This window comes from Hyla sarda, chromosome 6, assembly GCF_029499605.1.
Source record: "Hyla sarda isolate aHylSar1 chromosome 6, aHylSar1.hap1, whole genome shotgun sequence".
NCBI classification, from domain to species: domain Eukaryota; kingdom Metazoa; phylum Chordata; class Amphibia; order Anura; family Hylidae; genus Hyla; species Hyla sarda.
In genome coordinates, this window is record NC_079194.1 from 64,309,115 (window position 1) to 64,331,576 (window position 22,462).

The 22,462-nt window shown below is 45.3% G+C and overlaps 1 protein-coding gene across 1 annotated transcript in view; it reads left to right on the plus strand.

Annotated features, from left to right (window-relative positions):
• The window catches only part of TOM1 (target of myb1 membrane trafficking protein), a 101,276-nt gene that overhangs the window by 17,007 nt on the left and 61,807 nt on the right, over positions 1–22,462 (plus strand). The window contains exons 2-6 of the mRNA XM_056523988.1: positions 4,993–5,077; positions 5,152–5,230; positions 11,974–12,123; positions 17,255–17,389; positions 19,576–19,728. Coding sequence (XP_056379963.1) covers positions 4,993–5,077; positions 5,152–5,230; positions 11,974–12,123; positions 17,255–17,389; positions 19,576–19,728 — 602 coding nt within the window. The remainder of the gene's footprint in view (positions 1–4,992; positions 5,078–5,151; positions 5,231–11,973; positions 12,124–17,254; positions 17,390–19,575; positions 19,729–22,462) is intronic.

Genomic DNA, 22,462 nt, shown 5'->3' on the forward strand with positions numbered 1-22,462 from the left:
TTTTTAAATGGATTCCTGCATTGAGCACAATATGGGGGGGGGGGGGGGGGGTAGCATGCTTCTTGACACTCATATGGATACAAGAATGTACAGAATTTATCGGGTTTGTGCTATATAATGTGATATTTCTAAACAGCGGAGAAGCTACGGATGCCCCTGTTATGGGTTATCCCAGTATTTCCCAACCATGGGAATGCTGGGAGTTGTAGTTTTGCAACAGCTGGAGGCATGCTGGTTGGGAAACACGGATTTTACAGCTTATTATAATTTTAAACATTTATGACCTATACGCAGGTTGTTCCCTAAAGATCTGATAGATGTGGATGCCACCCCTTTGCCCCCCCCTTATTTATTTCCAGAATTAGGGTCCCCCCGCATCAGAAACTGAACAGAGAAGTGGCTGTGTATATAGAATAAGCTGAGTGGGCTATGCTTTGCCATTTCTAGAACGCCCCTAAAAGTGAAGTTTACAGTTTTCATTACAGTCAACTACGCAAAAAATAACAAAAAAAAAACATTAGTCTGTTTATTTTTTTCCGTAAATAATGTAAGTCAATGGGAAACAGCGGTCCTTCAGCAGCATCCGCTTTCATCATGCGTTGACATACAATTTTTCCCTAAATAAAAGTATACTTTAAACAGAAACAAAAAGGGCCCTACCATGAATATTCATGAAGTGGGCGCAGAGGGGACAGAGGAAGGGATCAGTGGCGTTGCTAGGGTTGGTGTCACCCGGTGCAGTAGAAAATGGTGTCATCACACTCCGCCCACGCTGCGCTACCTACATCACATCACGTTAGATGTAGTGCTAGATGTAGCCCAGTGCTGGGTTAACCCCTTGATGGCTCGGCCCTCCCGAGTCCGGCGATGACGACGGAGGCCAGTAGGGGTATGTTATATTAAACTAAATTTAGTTGGGGATGGGTGCATTCTGCAGGTTTGTCCGACTGTCCATGTCACTTACAGAAACAGCGAGTGACATGGACAGGGTGTCGCCCCACCAGAGGGTGTCACCTGGTGCGGTCCCCCTGCCCCCCCATTGCAATGCCACTGGCAGGGATGCTGGGTATACAGAGTCCCGCCTCCATTGCGCAAAGCTGGTGGTTAATATATTAGCAATGTCAGCTAATAACAGATCTATCTCCAGAACTAGACCGCGAATCCGAGGTTATACCTCATTTTAATCCGGTTCACCTGAACGATAACCCTGTGTATTAGGTTTAGTGCGGGTGAACCGGCTTTAAGGGAAGGGTCACACGTGCGCCATTAAAAAAAAAAGCCAAAATGGTTGCTTGGCGTTTTTCCGTGGGAAAAATGCTGCTGCCAGATGTTAGCAGGGAGTCAATGGGGAAACGCAAAATGCCAAACCCACTTTGCGTTTTTGGGTTTGGCATTTTTTTCCCCTGACCCAGGCGTTTTGCTGCGATCTGGCAGTTTTTCCAAATCGCAGCAATGCTGAGACTCTCAGGTGTTTTTAAGCAAAAACGCGTAGTTTAAGCTTCCTCGGAGAGAAGTGATGCATAGGATCCCTACTTCCCTTCGCAGCCATACAGCATGTCCCTGCATAAATAGGGACTCAGCTGTGCTGCGGCTACAGAGCCGGAGAACAGCTGATCCTGAGCAGTAGATATACGTTGTATATCTACTGCCCAGCAAGAACTTACAGTAAGCCTGCAATGTGTATACAGTATACACATTGCTGGCTCACTTAACCACCTGCTGAGCTGAGCGCTTTGCGCCAGTCCAGCAAGGAAAGACTTAACTTACACTGCCGGACAGTGTAGGTTAACCCTTTTGGGCGGTATACAGGATATACAGCTTTCTATAGATCCACTTACCTCCCTTGCTCCTGTCACTGCCGGGTCCGTGTAGCTCCGCCCCTTAGTGATGATGTAATGGGGAGGGGCAGACGGGAGGCAGAGTGGTAAGTGTGAGGCTCTCTTCACATTGTACGTTTTGTAGAATGTGAATAGACCCTTCTGCCAGTGTCTTCCCAGACAGGGAGACTCCAGCTGTTGCTAAACTACAACTCCCAGCATGCCCACACAGTCGAAGGCTGTCTGGGCATGCTGGGAGTTGTAGTTTTGCATCAATTGGAGGCTCTCTGTTTGGGAAGATCTTTTTACTTTGGCCGCTCTACCCGGGTGGAGAGCGCCAAAAATGTCCTAACCCATTTTTTGTGTTTTCTTTTTTCTTCTCATTTCAGAGCCATGTATGCAAAGGATTACGGCGGATTCGGAGGACTACTGCGGATGAACTGGATTTTTTTTTACCTTTTAATAAAATGGTTAACTAGGGCTGTGGGGGGAGTGTTTTTAAAAATAAAATAATTTTTCCAACGTGTCGTGTTTAGGCTGGGGAGGGCCAGTAACAATGGTCCTCACCCACCCTGGTAACGTTAAGCTGATGCTGCTTGGTTGGTATCTGGCTGAGAATAAAAATACAGGGAACTCTATAAATAAATCTATAAAAAGTAATATTTGGGGGTTAGCGCTAGCTGTTTTTGGGGCCAATGCTAAGCCCCGTCTTAGTAATGGGCTACTAAGCCTGAAAATTCAATAAAAAAAAAAAAAACACTTTGGAAAAATAAAATTGTTTTAAAAAACACTCCCCCACAGCTCTTGTTAACCATTTTATTAAAAGAAAAAAATCCAGTTCTGCAGTAGTCCACCGAATCTGCCATTAACCTCTGCATATATGGATCTGAAATGAGAAGAAAAAAGAAACACAAAAAATGGGTTTGGGCATTTTTGGCTCTCTTTGCTGGGCAGCACCCAGAGAGCCTCCAATTGTTGCAAAACTATAACTCCCAGCATGCCCAGACAGCCTGAGCCTCACACTTACCACTTTGCCTCCCGTCTTTAGCTCTGCCCCCTAATTAAGTCATCACTAGAGGCGGAGCTACACGTATTCGGCAGTGACAGGAGCGAGGGAGGTAAGTGGACCTAAGTGGAAACTTAGGCTAAAGGAGGTTGGATTCTAACACCCCCCCCCCCCCCCCCCCCACGCAGTCTAAAACCTTTTCCCTTTTCCCTATCCTGCGGTTAGGGGATAATTTTTTATTCATGACATATCTCCTTTAATTGCAAAAAATCCAGGAGAGCAGCACAACCACACAAGTAATGATGAGCTGGTAGGTGCAAGCTGTGTGGGAGCTCCAGTACCTCCACTCTTCAATAATGTTCAAGGAACAGCAGCACACAAAATTTGTGCAAAAAGTGGTATACGTTTATTCCATCAATCCAGGGAAATACAGAGCTCTGTAGTGCACTGGACTGATGGAATAAACGTATACCACTCTTTGCACAAATCTTGTGTGCTGCTGTTCCTTGAACATCCTTTAATTGCAAGATACTTATTTTGAGCTGTTTTTGCAATTGTTTTTTTTTTTTTTTTCTTCACGTTTATGTCCCAAAATGACTTGCATTTTTAGCATTTGCTGAAGGCAAAAAGAAAATAAAACACAGCTGAAAAATGTCCAACAAAACAGGTCTAAAGCCTTCCGAAAAAACCCACTAAAATTTGAGACTTATTAGGGGAGATTTATCAAAACCTGTCCAGAGGAAAAGTTGCTGAGTTGCCCATAGCAACCAATCAGATCGCTTCTTTCATTTTTGAAAAGGCCTCTGAAAAATGAAAGAAGCGATCTGATTGGTTGCTATGGGCAACTCAGCAACTTTTCCTCTGGACAGGTTTTGATGAATCTCCATTTTGTCTGTAAAAACAGATGTTTGAGGCTCAAAATTAGTCTGCAAATACGGTGTGTGCTCCTATCCTCAATGGTTCTTCTCAGAAGACTTAAAACTAACTGGAAAAATGTTAAAAGAAGAAACAAGGAGAATAAAGTTAAAAACACGGCCCAGATGGGATGTGTCCAGCATCGTCCATAGCACAGTGCCCATATGTTTAGCTCATCAATTTTTTGCTCCGTCCTCCATAGATGTGGAAAAGCACAGTACAAAAATACATGCCGAGCTGTTTGATCCTATTAGATTTTGGGGCACCAACCATCGATCCTTCACAATAAAAATAATTGGTATTTACAACTTGATGGTAATCTTCATTTGTGCACAAGATCCTATTACTTGTCATGCTGGTTAGAGGTCTCCACCAACTTCTTGATCTTGGTCTTCTATGTATAATGTATCTTTGTAATGTAAAACCTCAGAAGTGACCGGAAGGAAAGTTCACATTGGTTTTTTTTGTTCCTTTTTGGATGCTGGTTCACTGTCCCTACCAGCACTACACAGACTGTGCCAATGTTGGGTTCACTGTAGTGATTCTATGGTCAATGCAAAGGCTGAGTCAGGTTTAAAGGGTTAGTTCAGGGAACTGAACTTATCAGACACTAAGCCACTATCCACTGCAATCTTCAGTATGGGGCCCTGTCTACTTACTTATCTTAGGGCACGCTCTGGCCCCAACCTTCCTGGACTAGTGCAAGTGACTGCCTGCACAGCCAATCAGCGACCACAGTGTTGTCCTGCTGCAGCCGGTGATTGGCTGAATGGGCTGTCCCCTGGGCTTGTCCAGGAAGGTGGGGGTGAAGTGCGCTGAGGATGGGTAGGTGGATACAGGATAAGTATCTGATAAGTTTAGTTCCCCGCACTGGAACTTAAAGGGGTACTCCGCTGCTCAGCGTTTGGAACAAACTGTTCCGAACGCTGGTGCCGGGAGCTCGTGATGTCATAGCCACGCCCCCTCATAGCATCACGCTCCGCCCCCTTAATGCAAGTCTATGTGAGGGGCCGTGACAGCCACCACACCCCCTCCCATAGACTTGCATTGAGGGGGCGGGGTGTGACATCACAAGCTCCCGGCGCCGGCTCCAGCGTTTGCTGCTCAGTGTTTGGAACAAACTGTTCCGGAGTACCCCTTTTAAATCAGCTGGGTGGACCTCTGGGCCATGCATTGGGATTTTGTTTAAATAACAAGAGTTGAAGACCACTTTGAAAACCTGTAAAAACGTTTACGTTATTTTGAATGTTTCAGAAAAGGCAACAGATGGATCTCTACGTTCTGAAGACTGGGCCCTGAACATGGAGATATGTGACATCATCAATGAGACGGAAGAAGGGTAATGATACTAAATAAACTGCGTTCTCTCATGCCGCATCCTTTGCTTGGCATTGACTCCAGTGTTTTCTTTAGGCCTAAAGATGCAATCCGAGCTCTGAAGAAGAGGATTGTGGGAAATAAGAATTTTCAGGAGGTGATGCTGGCCTTAACGGTGAGTTCTTCCTAAGGTGTCTTGTGCTAAGGGACAGAGCATGGGCCCTTTTGGGGCCAACTGGCTGCAGGAAACAAGTACTAATCTCTGTATGGGCATTAATTCAGAGCTTTCACAAGGCTTGAACACTTGGGCAGCTCTAAAGAAGCACTCTGGCATTTTATTTTTTGCTTATATGGTGCAGCATAGGTTGCTCTTAGCTAATAATAGATAATTATGCAGAGGTTTCTGCGTATGACTACCGTATTTTTCGCCCTATAGGACGCACCGGCGTATAAGACGCACCCAATTTATAGGTGCAAAATCTAAAAAAATAAAGATTTTGAACCCAATAGTGGTCTTCAACCTGCGGACCTCTAGATGTTGCAAAACTACAACTCCCAGCATGCCCGGACAGCCGTTGGCTGTCCGGGCATGCTGGGAGTTGTAGTTTTGCAACATCTGGAGGTCCGCAGATTGAAGACCACTGCATAGGAGGTAATACTCACGTGTCCCCACCGCTCCGGACCCGTCACCGCTGCCCTGGATGTCGCTCCATCGCTGTCGCCGTGTCCCCGTCGCTCCGAAACGTCTCTGCTGCCGGCCGGGTATCCTCGCTCTCCATCACCGCCATCACGTAGTTACGCACCGGCCATACAGGGGATCCCTGAACGGAGAAGACACCGAGGAGGCAGGTAAGGTCCCTCCCGGTGTCCTGTAAGCACTAACCCGGCTATTCAGGCGGGCTGTTCGGGACCGCCGCGGTGAAATCACGGCGGTCCCGAACAGCCCGACTGAACAGCCGGGTTAGTGTCACTTTCCCTTCAGACGCGGCGGTCAGCTTTGATCGCCGCGTCTGAAGGGTTAATACAGGGCATCACCGCGATCGGTGATGTCCTGTATTAGCCGCGGGTCCCGGCCGTTGATTGCCGCCGGAACTGCCGCGATAGGGGTGTATTCGCCGTATAAGACGCACCGACTTTTTCCCCCCCCCTTTTTGGGGAAGAAAACGTGCGTCTTATACGGCGAAAAATACGGTATGTCTTACCTGTTTTAGCTGATGAAGCATGCATAAGATCGGCTTCATGTTGGTTTGCAATGCCACACTGAAGGGATTTTGTAATGCTGCCTACATTTCCCTTGAATCCTCTGGCTGAGGGAGTGGGGTTTGATTACTGCAGATGGTCATCTAATAAACCTGCTAGTGGTGGATTTTGCCCAGGTGAACTAAATGAGGGTTGAGTTTGGTTCCCCCCCCCCCCCCCCCCCCCGATCAGTCACTTATCCCCCGTTCTGTGCATAGGGAATAAGTTGTTTTCCCCCTGGACAACATATCAAAAAAAGAAATAAATCTAGGCACTGCAAGATAGCTTGCTATTGTTTAATGAAACACAGCCCCCCACTAGTCAGTCACATTGGTGATCAGGCCGATTTCCGGCATTAACCCTTTAGACACCACAATCAAATTCATTTTTGATTGTTTGTTGATCAGAACATTTTAAATGGCGAAAATCTACTGCCGGTAGATGCCCGTGGAGCTGATTGGGACATCCACAGAAAAAATTACGAGGACCCGATCAGCTAAGAGCCCTTACCTGACCGCCCCCCAAATCGGCACTCCAAAGCTGCAGATAACACTGATCTATGTTGTTCAGTGGAGCAGTTTTGCTCATCTTATAGTCTCCTATGGGGACAAAAAAAAAAAAAGTTTATGGGAATTAACCCCTTTCCTAATAAATGTTAGAATCACCCCCCGCTTCCCATTTTGTAAATAAAATAATGTACACAAAAATAAACATGTGGTATCGCCACGTGCGTAACTGTCCGCACTATTAAAATATAATTTAAAATAAATCTCACCGTCAATGGCATGTGCGTAAACAAAAAAAAAAAAAAAAAGTCCAGAATTGCATATTTTTGGTCACTTAATATACCATAAAAAATTAATAAAAAGCGATCAAATAGTCCCATCAAAACAGAAATGGTGCCAATAAAAACTACAGATCGTGGTGCAAAAATGAGGCCTCACTTATTCCCGTATACAGAAAAATAAAAAAGTTATATAGGGGGTCAGAAGAGGACAATTTTGAGCATATTACTTTTTGTACAAAAAGTTAAAGGTTTTAAATTAGAAAAGTAAAACAGAATACCAATACAAATTGGGTATCATTGTAATCATATGGGCCCAAAGAATAAAAAGAACCTGTCATTTTTACCAAAACAAGCCCTCATATGGATCTTTGGGTGGAACATTGAAAGTGTTATGGCTATTAGAATGCAAAGAGAAAAAAAAAGGACAAAACATTAGCCCGATTCTTAATGGTGACTTTTCGGATGCCAGACAGTGACAACTCGCAGCCCTTTATGGGATCTGTTTAACAAATATGCCGTATGATGTGTATGTCAAACAGGCGCCATGTGAATCTTTGGGTAAGAAGGGGCACCACTTTATTGATTGTATTGAGTCCATCACCCATAGGCTGACATGGCATCAATTTAACATATATTTCATGTAAATTAATGAATTAATGTATTAATGAATTCCATGTAGGCAAAGGGTACCCAAAAAAAAAAAGTTTCTTGGTCGGCTCCATTGGGGGACACAGAGACCGTCGGTATGTCTTGCTGCCACTAGGCATACAAAAGAAAGTCTGCCCCTCCTAGCAGGATATACCCCGCCTAATGACTCTGAGCTAAGCAGTTTTAGCTTAGTGTCAGTAGGAGGCAGACACAGGTCTGAAGCTCTCCAGACCTGGTCTTCTTTTTTTATTTTATAGCTAGGGCCTGTTGTAGATTCTTTTCTCCTTTTTATCTCTTGTTTTTTAGGTGTGGGTTCAGGAGCATGGCGCTACCTGCTCCCCCATATGCGGCTAAGGGGCACGGGGCATAGAGTATGCACCGTTCACCCCTTGCCAACAATGGCCTAGCGCTTGGGGTTGCACCTTGGGTCCTGTACCCAGCCTGACATGACGCAGGTGACAAATAGCTGGCTGAAGACATCTTGGGTGAATATGGCTGGTCACTGGTTGAGTATCTCCCCCCCCCCCCCCCCTCTCCCCCTTCTTCTTTGCTTTAGGGGGCCCCTTATACCCCGGGCCCCAGGGGGATTTTTCATACATTTTTTTAAATTAATTTTTATTATTATGAGGGGCAGGGAATACGGGCTCTGGCCTTTATAGTGCAGTGTCTGGACTCTCCTCCCCCTCCCCTTCGCCATCCCCGACACTGCTTACTCTCATTGTGCTCCAGCCAAATGCAGCGTCTGTCAGCTGGGCTGCTTTCGCGTGGCCAGCTCTTCAGTTTTCTTTCATTTTTGCCTACTTCTCGGGCAAGTCGCGCAGCAGGCAGGAAATTAATTGAGGCTGCGGCCTGGTCCGGCACTTAACTCAGCCCACTCTTCGCATTTGGGCGTGTTGGCGGGGCTCCTGGCCTCCTCCTGCTGCCGGCCAATAGTCTATCAGCGTGCCCGTCCTATCAGCTCGGTGCACGCGCTTTGGGGGGGGGGGGGGGGCGGTCAGCTTCTGTTCTCCTCCCTTTCCTCCTCAAATGGGGTCCATCTGAGTGCGGAGTCCACCCTCCCTGGTCGGTGCAGCCTGCTTCTCTCCTCCCTCCCTCCTTCCCGCTCTGCGGGCCATTTCACCTCAGTGGCTGCCTGCCTCTTTATCTCTAGACATAGGACAGCTACAGCCTGCTTCTCAGCTCCAGGACCTGGGTGAGATTGCTCTAATTTATTTGCTGACTGCTTCCTTACTAGCACTTATGTCCGGCCTTAGTCACCTACTACTCTTGCGTGGGCTGCAAGCCCAAAATGCCGGGTGGTTCCACTGAATCCGCCTGTTCAGCCTGCTCCACTACGCGCTCCATCCCACCTGTGTCTGTCTCTCAGGATGTCCCCCTGGAATGCGCGGTGTCCGCCCCTCCGCCAGAGTGGATTTCTTCCCTTTCTCAGTTGATCTCCGACCTGGCTAGGGTCTCCAGATCAGTGGCCTCTGCTTTGGAGCGGTCTCTCCTGACCCCCACTTCCAGCGCTCACAAGCGCCCTTAAGTGATTTCGTCAGGCACTTCTCCAGAGCCGCGTAATCTGCATAGACATTCTTCCCATAGATCTCACTCCTCTTCCCCAGCTCGCGGCAGTGCCCCACTCTAGGGGCTGCTCCCCTGGTGACCATCCCACCCTCCTCGTTCCCCTTCTTTGGCGACTGCCTTTCAGGTCGCATTAACGCCTTAACCCCTTAAGGACCAAGGATGTACCGGTACGTCCTTGGTCCTGCTCTCCTGATATAACGCTGGGTTACACAGTAACCCCGCGTCATATCACGGCGGGCCTGGCGTCATAGTGAAGCCGGGACCCGCCTCTAATAGCGCGCAGCGCCGATCGCGGCGCCGCACGCTATTAACCCTTTAGCCGCGCGCTCAGAGCTGAGCCGCGTGGCTAAAAGCGAAAGTGAAAGTTGCCGGCGAGCTCAGTCGGGCTGTTCGGGATAGCCGTGGCTAATCGTGGCATCCCGAACAGCTTACAGGACAGCGGGAGGGCCCCTACCTGCCTCCTCGCTGTCCGATCGCCGAATGACTGCTCAGTGCCTGAGATCCAGGTATGAGCAGTCATGCGGCAGAATCGTCAATCACTGGTTTCCTATGAGAAACCAGTGATCAATAATGAAGATCAGTGTGTGCAGTGTTATAGGTCCCTATGGGAGCTATAACACTGCAAAAAAAAAAGTGGGAAAAAAAAAGTGAATAAAGATCATTTAACTCCTCCCCTATTAAAAGTTTGAATCACCCCCCTTTTCCAATAAAAAAAACACAGTGTAAATAAAAATAAACATATATGATATCAACGCATGCGGAAATGTCCGAATTATAAAAATATATCATTAATTAAACCGCTCGTTCAATGGCGTGCACTCAAAAAAATTCCAAAGTCCAAGATAGTGCATTTTTGGTCACTTTTTATAGTGCATTTTTGGTCACTTTTTATATCATTTAAAAAGTGATCAATAAGTCCTATCAATGCAAAAATGGTACCGTTAAAAACTTCAGATCATGGCGCAAAAAATAAGCCCTCATACCTGCATGTAGTTATGATTTTTTTCCAGAAGTCCGACAAAATCAAACCTATATAAGTAGGGTATCATTTTAATCGTATGGACCTACAGAATAAAGATAAGGTTTCATTTTTACCGAAAAATGTACTACGTAGAAACGGAAGCCCCCAAGTGTTACAAAACTGCGTTTTTTTTTCAATTTTGTCGCACAATTATTTTTTTTTTCCTTTCACCGTAGATTTTTGGGCAAAATGACCGATGTCATTACAAAGTAGAATTGGTGGTGCAAAAATAAGCCATCATATGGATTTTTAGGTGCAAAATTGAAAGAGTTATGATTTTTTAAAGGCATGGAGCAAAAAACAAAAATGCAAAAATAGAAAACCCCCCGATCCTTAAGGGGTTAAGGACCAAGCCCATTTTCACCTTAAGGACCAGAGCATTTTTTGCACATCTGACCACTGTCACTTTAAGCATTAATAACTCTGGGATTCTTTTACTTTTCGTCGATACTTGCATCAATTCTTGGTGAAAAATTTAAAAATTTTGTATTTTATAACTTTGAAGCTCTCTGCTTGTAAGGAAAATGGACATACCTTCTTTGTTATTCCGGAGGATGGTCATGAGGGTCTTCCGGCTTCCAAGGCGACCACTTCGCAGTGGATCCATTCTGCCCTCTCGGAATCGTACCGTCGTAAAGGGAAGGTCCCACCTTTTCAGGTGCCTGTGCATTCCACGCGTTCTGTTGCGGCTTTTTGGGCGCTCAACAATAGGGCTCCGGCCTTGCTAGTCTGTAAGGCGGCCACCTGGTCGTCCTTGCAAACTTTCACTAAATTCTGCCAGGTGCACACGTTTGCGTCAGTTGACGCTGGTTTGGGTCGCAAAGGGTTGCAGGCAGCAGTGGCTCAGTCTTCTGCCTGATTCTGAGTTGGGTATTTTTCCCACCCCGGGGACTGCTTTGGTACATCTTCCGGTCTCTGTGTTCCCCAATGGAGCCGATTGTGAAAAGTAGATTTTTTTTTTTTTATGGAGGATTCATTGGGGGACACAGCACCCACCCATTATATTTGTTGCTATGGTTCGGTTTTCTGTCCGAGGGATTGGTTTTCGGGTTCCTTTTTGTCTGGTTCCCTCGTTCACCTGCTGGATTCTTTTTCTGTCAGTCCTTTCCTACTGCTTTGGGACTAAACGGATTAGCTCAGAGTCAGTAGGCGGGTATATCCTGCCAGGAGGGGCCGACTTTCTTTTGTATGCCTAGTGTCAGCCTCCTAGTGGCAGAAAGATACCCACGGTCTCGGTGTCCCCCAGTGGATCCTCCGAGAAAGAGATTTAACGGTAAGCATAAAAAATCTTCTTTTTGTGATGATGCTATATCAATGTTTCCTAACCAGGGTGCTTTCAGCGGTCTCCAAACTACAACTCCCAGCATGTCCAGACAGCCAAAGGCTGTCTGGGCATGCTGGGAGTTGTAGTTTGGCAACAGCTGGAGGCACCCTGCTTGGGAAACACTACGCTATGGACCTGGTTAACTCCTACGTCAGGAGCTTTCCCAGTGCACGTGCTAAAAGGTGGCAAAATAACAGTTTGAACACAGCCTTACAGAGTTGCTATGGGTCCTAACTCGTACAGGGAAGGGGTCCCAAGTGGGTTGATAAAGAGAAAATATTGTAATGTGTTTTTCTGGCACATGTAACCCTGCTGTGTTGTTCCATCTTCTAGGTACTGGAGGCTTGTGTGAAAAACTGCGGCCACCGCTTTCATGTATTGGCAGCTCAGCAGGAATTTGTGGAGGGGGTGCTAGTGAAGACTGTCCTGCCTAAAAACAACCCCCCAGCCATAGTCCAAGATAAAGTGTTCAATTTGATACAGGTACGGCTGACCACATGGAATGGGAACGTCATAAAAATATTCCCACTTGTATGACTGTGACTGGGCTTACGATGGCTATAAATGTTATGTGAGAAGAATATCTGAGCCGCAGGCTCCAGGATGAGCTTCATTACACACAAACTTCATGACACACAAACATATGATATTTTCATTGACAATGCTGTGAGAATAGGTTATTACGGTAATGTTTTTTATTTATTTATTTATTTTTGTAACAACTTCAGCTGTAGTGTCAAGCAGCTGCTGCCAAGGCAAATAAAATTATGGGGTGCATCAATAGGGGCATAGATTCCTACGATTCCTGTGCAAATCACTAGTCAGACCACACATAGAATACTGTGTACAGTTCTGGGCACCAGTGTACAAGAAAGATATAGTGGAGCTGGAGAGGGTTCAAAGATGGGCAACGAGAGTAATACAGGGAATGGGAGGACTACAGTACCCAGAAAGATTATCAGAATTAGGGTTATTTAGTTTAGAAAAAAGAAGGCTTAGGGCGACCTAATAACTATGTATAAATATATCAGGGGACAGTACAGAGATCTCTCCCATGATCTATTTATACCCAGGACTGTATCTATAACAAGGGGACATCCTCTACGTCTAGAGGAAAGAAAGTTTCTACACCAGCACAGATGGGGGTTCTTTACTGTAAGAGCAGTGAGACTGTGGAATTCTCTGCCAGAGGAGGTGGTCATGGTGAACTCTGTAAGAGAGTTCAAAAGAGGCCTGACTGCATTTCTGGAGAGGAGTAATAATACAGGTTGTGGATACTAGATTTATAGGGAAAGAAAGTTGATCCAGGGATTTATTCTGGATTTATTTATTGGAGTCGGGAAGGAATTTTTACCTCCTAGTATGAGGGTTTTTTGCCTTCCTCTGGATCAACTCAGCAGGGACTCATTAGGGTTATAGGATAAACTTGATGGACCCTGGTCTCTTTTCAACCTTATAAACTATGTAACTTTTATTGCACAAGTATAAGGCAACAAAAGACCAGACAAATATATAAAATCTATTAAAAACACACACAAACACCTGAATATATAGTAGTAAATAAGCTACATCAGACCCTCCTGAATGCAGAAATAAGCATAGTGCTATATACCATGCAACCAAAGGAAAAAGTAAGTCAGTAACACCTAATAATAATATATGAAAATGAATAAGGATGAGAAAAAAAAATCTGTATAGAGTGCAGAGTGACTGGGATACTACACAGTGCTAAAATATCACAATACTAAACAAAATGTAAATAATATCCACATTATAAAGTGGACTAGATAAGGCAAAATGGAGGTTCAGTCTGCACTTCAATCTGTATTGGAGGATAGCCCATAGTCTTGGAGGGAAGTGGCCCACGTGCTTTGTCACATAGTGACTTCCTCAGGGATGAAGACCTGTGCACGGTAATACACATTGGCGGGGCATGTCTGGCATTAGCTTGTTAATCCCCACTCCACTATATGGTCTGTTTAACAACTATAGATCAAGTGACAGATGCACTTTAAATGAGTACTCCGGAATATGAAAACTTATCCCCTATCCTAAGAATAGGGGATAATTTTCCGATCATAGGGGGATCTGACCACTAGGAGAGAGATTGCTGAATGCAGCGCTCTCCCATAGAATTATATTGAGGGGGCCTGTCAGCCGCCGCTTCGTGCGGTGGGCAAACACGCCCCCTTACTGCAGACTGGCGGGGCCCTATACGGGAGATCACGGGGGGGGGTCCCAGCAGCCGGACCCCCCACGACTATCTGAAACGTATGCCCTTATCCTTATCCTTTCTGCTTAAATGGGCACTGTCATTTACCTTTTTTTTTTTTTCTATTTTTTTTAAATTTTTTTAATATGTTGTAGTACTTATGTACTACAACATATCTTTAATATACATCAATAATTTTTTGGTGTTTAGAATATTGTATTTTCTATTTGAAATCCGGCCACTAGGGGGTCTCCCTCCTAGTGTCCGGCTGCAGCCTGCTGTGACGTCACAGCTGAATTTGGACCGATCCCGGCCGGGCAATCGTTCCGAACTCAGTCAGCCTCTGCTCGCTTCCTGAATGTCAATTAGACAGGTGGGAGCGAGCGATGTGAATGCCGGGGCTGCACACATTGGCTCACTGGCCTTGCTCGCAGCCCATTCCCGACCCCGGCAGGGATATCTTGCAATGCTCCTATACTCCTCCTCCCTGGGTAGCACATGAACTGCTAAACAGGAAGAGACCCCGGAGCAGCCTGCTGTGGTATTGGCCGCTCATCTATGTGCGCTTCCAACAAGAGCGCAGCATAGATGAGGTGAGGGCAGAAGTCGGCACCCAGCAGGCATCAGTGACGTGGCGCCTGCTGGGGAAATCTGCTTACTGCTCAGCAAGAGTGAGCAACATAAGAGCAGCTGTTTAGAAGGTAGGAAAACATTTTTTAAAGGCAGGGAGGGGGTTAGGGATAGATTAGCAATAGGTAGGGACAGAAAAAAAATGATATACATGGTGGGAGCTACTCTTTAAGCAAATTAAAAGCTTTGCTTACCTCCCTCACTCTCCTGCAGCCTCTGTTATTACGGCTTGTAGTCTCCGTCACACTGCTCTTCCTGGTGCTGGGGTCAGTACCTCACATTACCATTCAGCTTATTGCTGGCTCCAGAAGTGTCCTCCAGCCATCAATTGGCTAAGCGGCAATGAGGTATTGACCCCAGCACCAGAAAGTGCCGTGTGGTGAAGTCCGGGTGCCAGAATATGGGAGGCTGCCGAGGAGGTAATTAAAGTTTTCTTATTTAACCAGACAGCCTAGGCCAGTGCTTCCCAACCAGGGTGCCTCCAGGTGTTGCAAAACTACAACTCCCAGCATGCACGGACAGCCAACGGCTGTCAGAGCATGCTGGGTGTTGTAGTTTTGAAACACCTGGAGGCACCCTGGTTGGGAAGTACTGGCCTAGGCATATTTAAGAAATAAAAACTTTTTGGCAGACACCCCCTTTAACAAAGTACTTTGTTCTTACAAACACTTTTGGGGGAGATCAAAATCTGTCCAGAGGAAAAGTTGCTGAGTTGCCCATAGCAACCAATCAAATCGCTTCTTTCATTTTCAACAAGCCCACTGCAAAATGAAAGAAGCGATCTGATTGGTTGCTCTGGGCAACTTTTCCTGTGCACAGGTTTTGATCAATCTCCCCCTTTGTGTTTCCACCTGCAAATTCTTGTATATCAAATTAGTCAGATATTTTATGGCTACCACTTGATGGCAGCAAAGGGTTACAGGAAACTAGAACACTGAACATGTCTATTGATACCTGTTCTGATTGATAACAAAGTAGGGATCGACCGATTATCGGTTTGGCCGATATTCACGATTTTGGACATTATCGGTATCTGCAATTACCTTGCCGATAATGCTCCGCCCCCCCCCCGGCCAGAGATGACCACGACCGCCGCTGCCCCATTGCCTCCCCCATCCCTGGTTTTATAATTACCTGTTCCCGGGGTCTGTGCTACTTCTGGCTCCTGCCGCGTCCTGCGCTGTTGCTGTGCGTTGCACAATGCTGAGTGACGTCCTCAAAGCGACGTCACAGTCAATGCGCACTGGGGGGGGGGGGGGGAGGGGGCAGTGTAGGGAAGAAATAGCCAATAACTTATACTGGAATATCGGTATAAGTTGTCGGCTATCGGCCACAAAGTTCACAGATTATCGATATCGGCCCTAAAATATCAATATAGTTCGATCCCTATAACAAAGTATTTTTTTAACTGTATTTTATTAAAGAAAAAAAAGCAAGGTATCCTCAGTTATGGTAGCGTATAAACCTATCAATGACCTTAAAGGAGTTCTGTAAGCTAAAACTTTTAACCCCCGCTGTGCCTGGGCTGTAAAACTATACATAATAAACTTTCACTTAACTGCCTACGATACCCCGTTGTTCCGATATCGCCGTCCCATTCTCCGGTCCCGGTCTCTTCCACTTCCTGTGGGTCGGTGACTTCACTATGCGCTCAGCCTATTAGCGGCCGCAGCAATGTCCCGTCGTGGCCGCTGATGGGCTGAGCGCAGAGTGAAGTCACCGACCCGCAGGAAGAGGAAGCTGACAGGGACCAGAGCACGGCCGGCGATATCGGAACAACGGGGTATCGTAGGCAGGTAAGTGAAAGTTTATTATGTATAGTTTTACAGCCCGGGCACAGCGGGGGATAAAAGATTTCAGTTGGAGAACTCCTTTAACACACATTTCCCTTTGAAATGAGGCAAGGCCAAACAATAACAATAGTTACAGTCCATAAGAACAGAACCTATAGGTATTATGCAGAATATCATTGTATTATTAAAGGTAATGTTCCTAGTATAACTTTAGTGGCATCAATTAGATGTAGAACATAATGTGTTGTATGTTAAAATATTGTTGGCATTATGTCAGTAGAAATGTCATAACATTAAATTGAGAGATAAATGTCTTCAAGTGATTAAGAATACAGCCCCTTCCCCAGACCATGGAGGAGCAGGGGAGTTGCATACAGAGAATAATCTGTGTGTGTATCCTTCCCTATCTAGACCTACAATAGTGAAATAAAGTTGTCCCTAATTTAAAGATGTCCAACAGAAAAAAAAATGTATCCCCTATCCGCAGGATGGGGAATAAGTGTCTGATGGGAGTCCGACTGGTTGGATCCCCCATGTAAATGATGTTTTGCACCCAGCACGTCAGCTGATTCAAACACACCCCCTCCATTCATCTTTATGGAAGAGGTGGAGACGAGACACAGCGTTTGCATGTCTCCGCCTCTCCCATAGAGATGAATGGAGGAGGCGTGTTTTCACCAGCTGGGTACGAAATGCGCATTAGCAGAGAGGAGTCGGGCCCCATGCGGAAGATTTGTAATAGGATAGGGGATAATTTATTTATTTTTAATGCTGGACATCTTCTTTAACCTCTTTCTAATGGTAATTAAATGACTCTTTATACACAGTATCTTTTTTTGTAGCTGTGTGTGTGTGTGTGTGTGTATGTATATGTGTGTGTGTGTGTGTGTGTGTGTGTGTGTGTGTGTGTGTGTGTATATATATATATAATATCATTTTTTTGAATTTTACATATCTTTTCTGCATATTTTCGGCACAGGCATGGGCAGATGCTTTCCGCAGCAGTCCGGATCTAACAGGGGTGGTCGCTGTCTACGAGGACCTGAGGCGGAAGGGGCTTGAGTTTCCAATGACTGATCTGGACACGCTGTCTCCTATTCACACTCCCCAGCCTGTAAGTTTATTGTTGTGCTATTAACATATACACCTGACCAGAGGACTAAAGGCCATATAAAATAAACTAGAAATGAGTACAGACAAGGGGGCATCCTCTACGTCCAGAGGAAAGAAGGTTTCTACACTAGCACAGGTGGGGGTTCTTTACTGTAAGAGCAGTGAGACACTGGAATTCTCTCTCGGAGGAGGTGGTCATGGTGAACTCTGTAAAAGAATTCAAAAGGGGTCTGGATGCATTTTTGGAGAATAATAACATTGATTATGTACACTAGATATTTAGGGACAGCATGTTGATCCAGGAATTAATTCTGATGCCAGATTTGGAGTCGGGAAGGAATTTTTACCTCTAGTATGAGGATTTTTTGCCTTCCTCTGGAGCACATTAGGGATATAGGTTGAACTAGGTGGACTCTGGTCTTTTTTCAACCTTATGAACTATGTTACTATGACAAAGTGAGCCAGAATATAGAGCACTGTATATACCAAAGTGGTAGTTGATATGTATGTGGTCTGTAGGACAAGAGAACAGATGAAATCCAGACTAGACAAGGTGATATTAAAACCTATACAACACGCTTCATCAAGGGGTCAAGTCCTGGGGAAAAAGTGTGGCAACTCACCCAAGATTTCCACGCAAAGGCTGATCCTGCAAGACTCTTGCTAATGGGAATGGTGTTTCGGCTGTGGAAAAAGTGCAGGAACTCAGTTCCCACGCGTTCCTGTAGGACTTGAGCCCTGCGCTTCATGAATTCTCTATGGGAGCATCAAAGATAAACAAACGCTGTGCTCGGGTATTTCCGGTTCTCCCATAGACAATGCATAGAGTGGGCGCCAACCTCGTGCTCCATACACTGGAAATATTTGAGTCCCCATTGGGGAGATCGTGGGAAGTTCAACCTCTGGAAGCCCCTGTAATCTCCTGTGGATAGTTTTTAAACGCTGGTGTACCCCTTTAATAAAACTGTGGTAGTAGAAATACACAGAAAATCCATATATGATACATAGTCCAACGTGAGACATTTTCATACTTATGGTGAGGATGAAAGTCTTGCATCTAAAGGTCACAGAATATTAAATGGCTCATACATATTTAGTTTACATAATTCTAACAACCTATATTCATAAGGTGAACTTGTTATTTATTGAGATAAAAAAAACAATGCTGAGATTGCAGCTTTTTTTCTGCATCGTAAAAGGTCGCTGTGTAAGAGGGCGCCTGATCCACAGTGTACATGAGTGGAGATCTTGTAGATCAGTGTTCCTTTACAGAGACTATTACATGGTTAGGTCAGTTGTTGTCCGCACATCTCCTATTACACAGGTATATATGTTGCCGACAGCTGATGATTTACATCATTTCAACATACGATGGCCTCTCAGAGGCCATCGCATGTTGAAGGCAGCATCAACATACGATGCTTTTGGATGTCCGGGCCATCGCATAAACGGCTATCCGGCAGCGCAGACTGCTTCAGCTGCCACCGGATAGCCGCTTACGGTGTGCTGTGTGCCCCGACGATCACTTACCTGTCCTCGGGGCTCCGTAGCGTACTCTTCGGGATCCCCTGCATCGCCGTCGCTCTCCTTCGTCGTCATCACGTCGCCGCGTACGCTGTCCCGTCATCCAATGGGAGCGACGGAGAGCAACTTCCCAGGCAGCAGAGACCTTGCCGGAGCGTCGGGGACACCCGAGGGACCCGGCGACAGCAAGGAAGGGCGACATCCACGGCAGCGGTGACGGTCCGGAGCAGCGGGGACACATGAGTATAACCTCCAATACCAGTGGTCTTCAACCTGCGGACCTCCAGATGTTGCAAAACTACAACTCGGCATGCTGGGAGTTGTAGTTTTGCAACATCTGGAGGTCCGCAGGTTGGAGACCACTGTATATACTTTACATTGCACGGATCCCTCAACATACGATGGTTTCAACAAACGATAATTCATTTGGAACGGATTGCCATCATATGTTGAGGGACCACTGTATTTTGTCTTTTTTTCACCCAATTAGTCTGAGAAGGAGCTGATCGCTGTCCTATTGCACAGGACGTTATAATTTATCTGTGTAATATTGCCTTTGTTAGGTTAATTCATTATAAACTATACATTAGCTGCGGTGTGTTCCAAAATGGTAAGAAAAAAAACAAACAAACTACTTTTACAGTCCAGTTGTTTCTTCCTCAGAGTTCTGTCAAACCTGAAGTTGTTCCGAGACCGGATTTGCCACTTCCTGATACCTTTCAAAGAGGTGGTTCAGTAAGTCGCTCTGCGCCGCCGCCTCCTTACGTGAGTCAGGCTCCGTCAGGCGATGCTCCAATAATACCCACATCTGAACAGGTAAGTCAAAGTTTCTATTATAAACAGTGAGAGGTTGCTATTGTTTCTGTAGATAAAGTTATAGATTGTAACATTGTATACATGCAGTGTATGGATTGCATTGTAAAGTAACTCGGCCTGACACAGTAACCAAGATACTTAGCTGCGAGAAGTACATGATTTCCTATTACACCACAGTAAGCACCAGAGGGAGAAGGCAGTGAATATGAATGAAAGGCATGTGTTCTGGGAAGCCCCTGCGCCTTTTGTCGTACCTTTGTGACTTTCTCAGGGGTGTAATATTGTGCATCACTGCTGTCCTTATATATATGTATGAAGTAATAGTCAATACCTGGCAGATGAGGACGGATCCACCTAAATCCTTCTATCCAGCAGTGCACGGGCCGAGCCCTTGACATCATAAATCGCCAACGGTTAAGTCACGTAAGCCCCCTAATTCGTCAACTGCACATGTGCAATACACAACAAGTTAGACGGATACACACGAATGCGCCAATCAGAGATGGGGCAATACCCACAGTTGAATGTGTTTATCCTCATATTCAGGCATACAAAACAAAATGGCCAAATGTGAAGGGGCCAGTATCTATCAGCCACGCATGTGCAGTACATTTGGTGCACACACACAGTACACATATAGCGAGTCAAATGGGTCAATATATACATTTGTACTTGGCTATATTAATTGCATTGTATCAAATATAATACGCATGCATAGTATGACATTAACCCCACTTCACGTAAGTAAGGTAATGGAGTACTATAGTTAGATCGCTAAAGATGCTACCTTCTTAATCACATGCAATGTAAAATTATGAAAATAAATTGCCAACTAATGCATAATTATGAAGAGGAACAATAACCCCCCTTAATGACAACGGACGTAAATGTAAATCCTGATGTGGTGGTACTTAATGCTTAATTGCTGTCATCAGCCAGGGACCTGCCTATAATAGCTGATGTCAGTCATTAACCCCTCAGATGCCATGATCAATACAGATCACTGCGACAATCTGCAGCAATGCAGTCGTTTAAATGGATGATCGGATCGCCCGCGGTGCTGCCGCAGGGATCCAATCATCCATCATGGTGGCTTCTGGGGTCTTCTGCTCTGGTCTGAGATCGAGCAGACCAGAGCAGATCATCGCCGATAATACTTATGATAGGCATAGCACTGTTCAGTATATGAAATTTATTGATTGCTATAAATAGTCCCCTATGGGAACTATAAAAGTGTAAAAATAAATAAATAAATAAAAAGTGAAAGCCCCTCACCTAATAGAAATTGAATCTTCCTATTGTATCCCAAAAAAGTGTAAAAAAAAAAAAAAAAAAAAAAATGTTTAATGAACATATTTGGTATCGCCATGTGCGTAAATGTCTGAACAATCAAACTAGAATGTAAAAGATCCCGTTTGGTGAACAGCGTAAACGTAAAAAGAAAAACATTTTTTTTGCTTTTTTGTCACATTTTATTAAAAAAAATATATATTCTAAAAAGTGATCAAAAAGTTAAATATAGTTAAAAAGAGTGGTACCAATAAAAACTACAGATCACGGCGCAAAAATTGAACAGTCATACCGCCCTGTATACGGAACAATGAGAAAGTTATAGCTGGTCAAAATAGGGCAATTGTAACCCCTTAAGGACACATCCTTTTTTCACCTTAAAGGGGCATTCCAGGAAAAAACTTTTTTTTATATATGATCTGGCTCCAGAAAGTTAAACAGATTTGTAAATTACTTCCATTAAAAAATCTTAATCCTTTCAGTACCTACTTATGAGCTTCTGACGTTAAGGTTAAGGTTGTTCTTTTCTGTCTCAGTGCTCTCTAATGACACGTGTCTCGGGAAACGCCCAGTTTAGAAGAGGTTTGCTATGGGGATTTGCTTCTAAACTGGGCGGTTCCCAAGACACGTGTCATCAGAGAGCACTTAGACAGAAAAGAACAACCTTAAAGGGGTACTCCGCCCCAGACATCTTATCCCCTATCCAAAGGATAGGGGATAAGATGTCAGATCGCCGCGGTCCCGCTGCTGGGGACCCCTGGGATCCCCGCTGCGGCACCGCGCTATCATTACAGCACAGAGCGAGTTCGGAGCAGCGTGACGTCATGGCGCCGCCCCTTGTGACATCACGGCATGTCCCCTTAATGCAAGTCTGTGGGAGGTGGCGTAATGACCGCCACGCCCCCTCCCATAGACTTGTATTGAAAGGGGTGGGCCGTGACGTAACGATGCTCCGGCCCCTGTACTGCCCATCATTACGTGCAGAGCGAACTCGCTCTGTGCTGTAATAATAGCGCGGTGCCGCAGCGGGGATCCCAGGGGTCCCCAGCAGCGGGACCGCGGCGATCTGACATCTTATCCCCTATCCTTTGGATAGGGGATAAGATGTCTAGGGGCGGAGAACCCTTTTAACTTCAGAAGCTCATAAGTACTGAAAGGATTAAGATTTTTTTAATGGAAGTAATTTACAAATCTGTTTAACCTTCTGGAGCCAGTTCATATATAAAAAAAAGTTTTTTCCTGGATAACCCCTTTAAGGACTGAGCCCTTTTTTCGCAATTCTGACCACCGTCTCTTTACGCATTAATAACTCTAAAACGCTTTTACCGGATATTCTGATTGTTTTTTCGTGACATATTCTACTTTATTTTTATGGTAAATTTTCGTTGTTACTTGCATCCTTTTTTGGTGAAAAATCCCCAAATTTAATGAAAATTTTGAACAT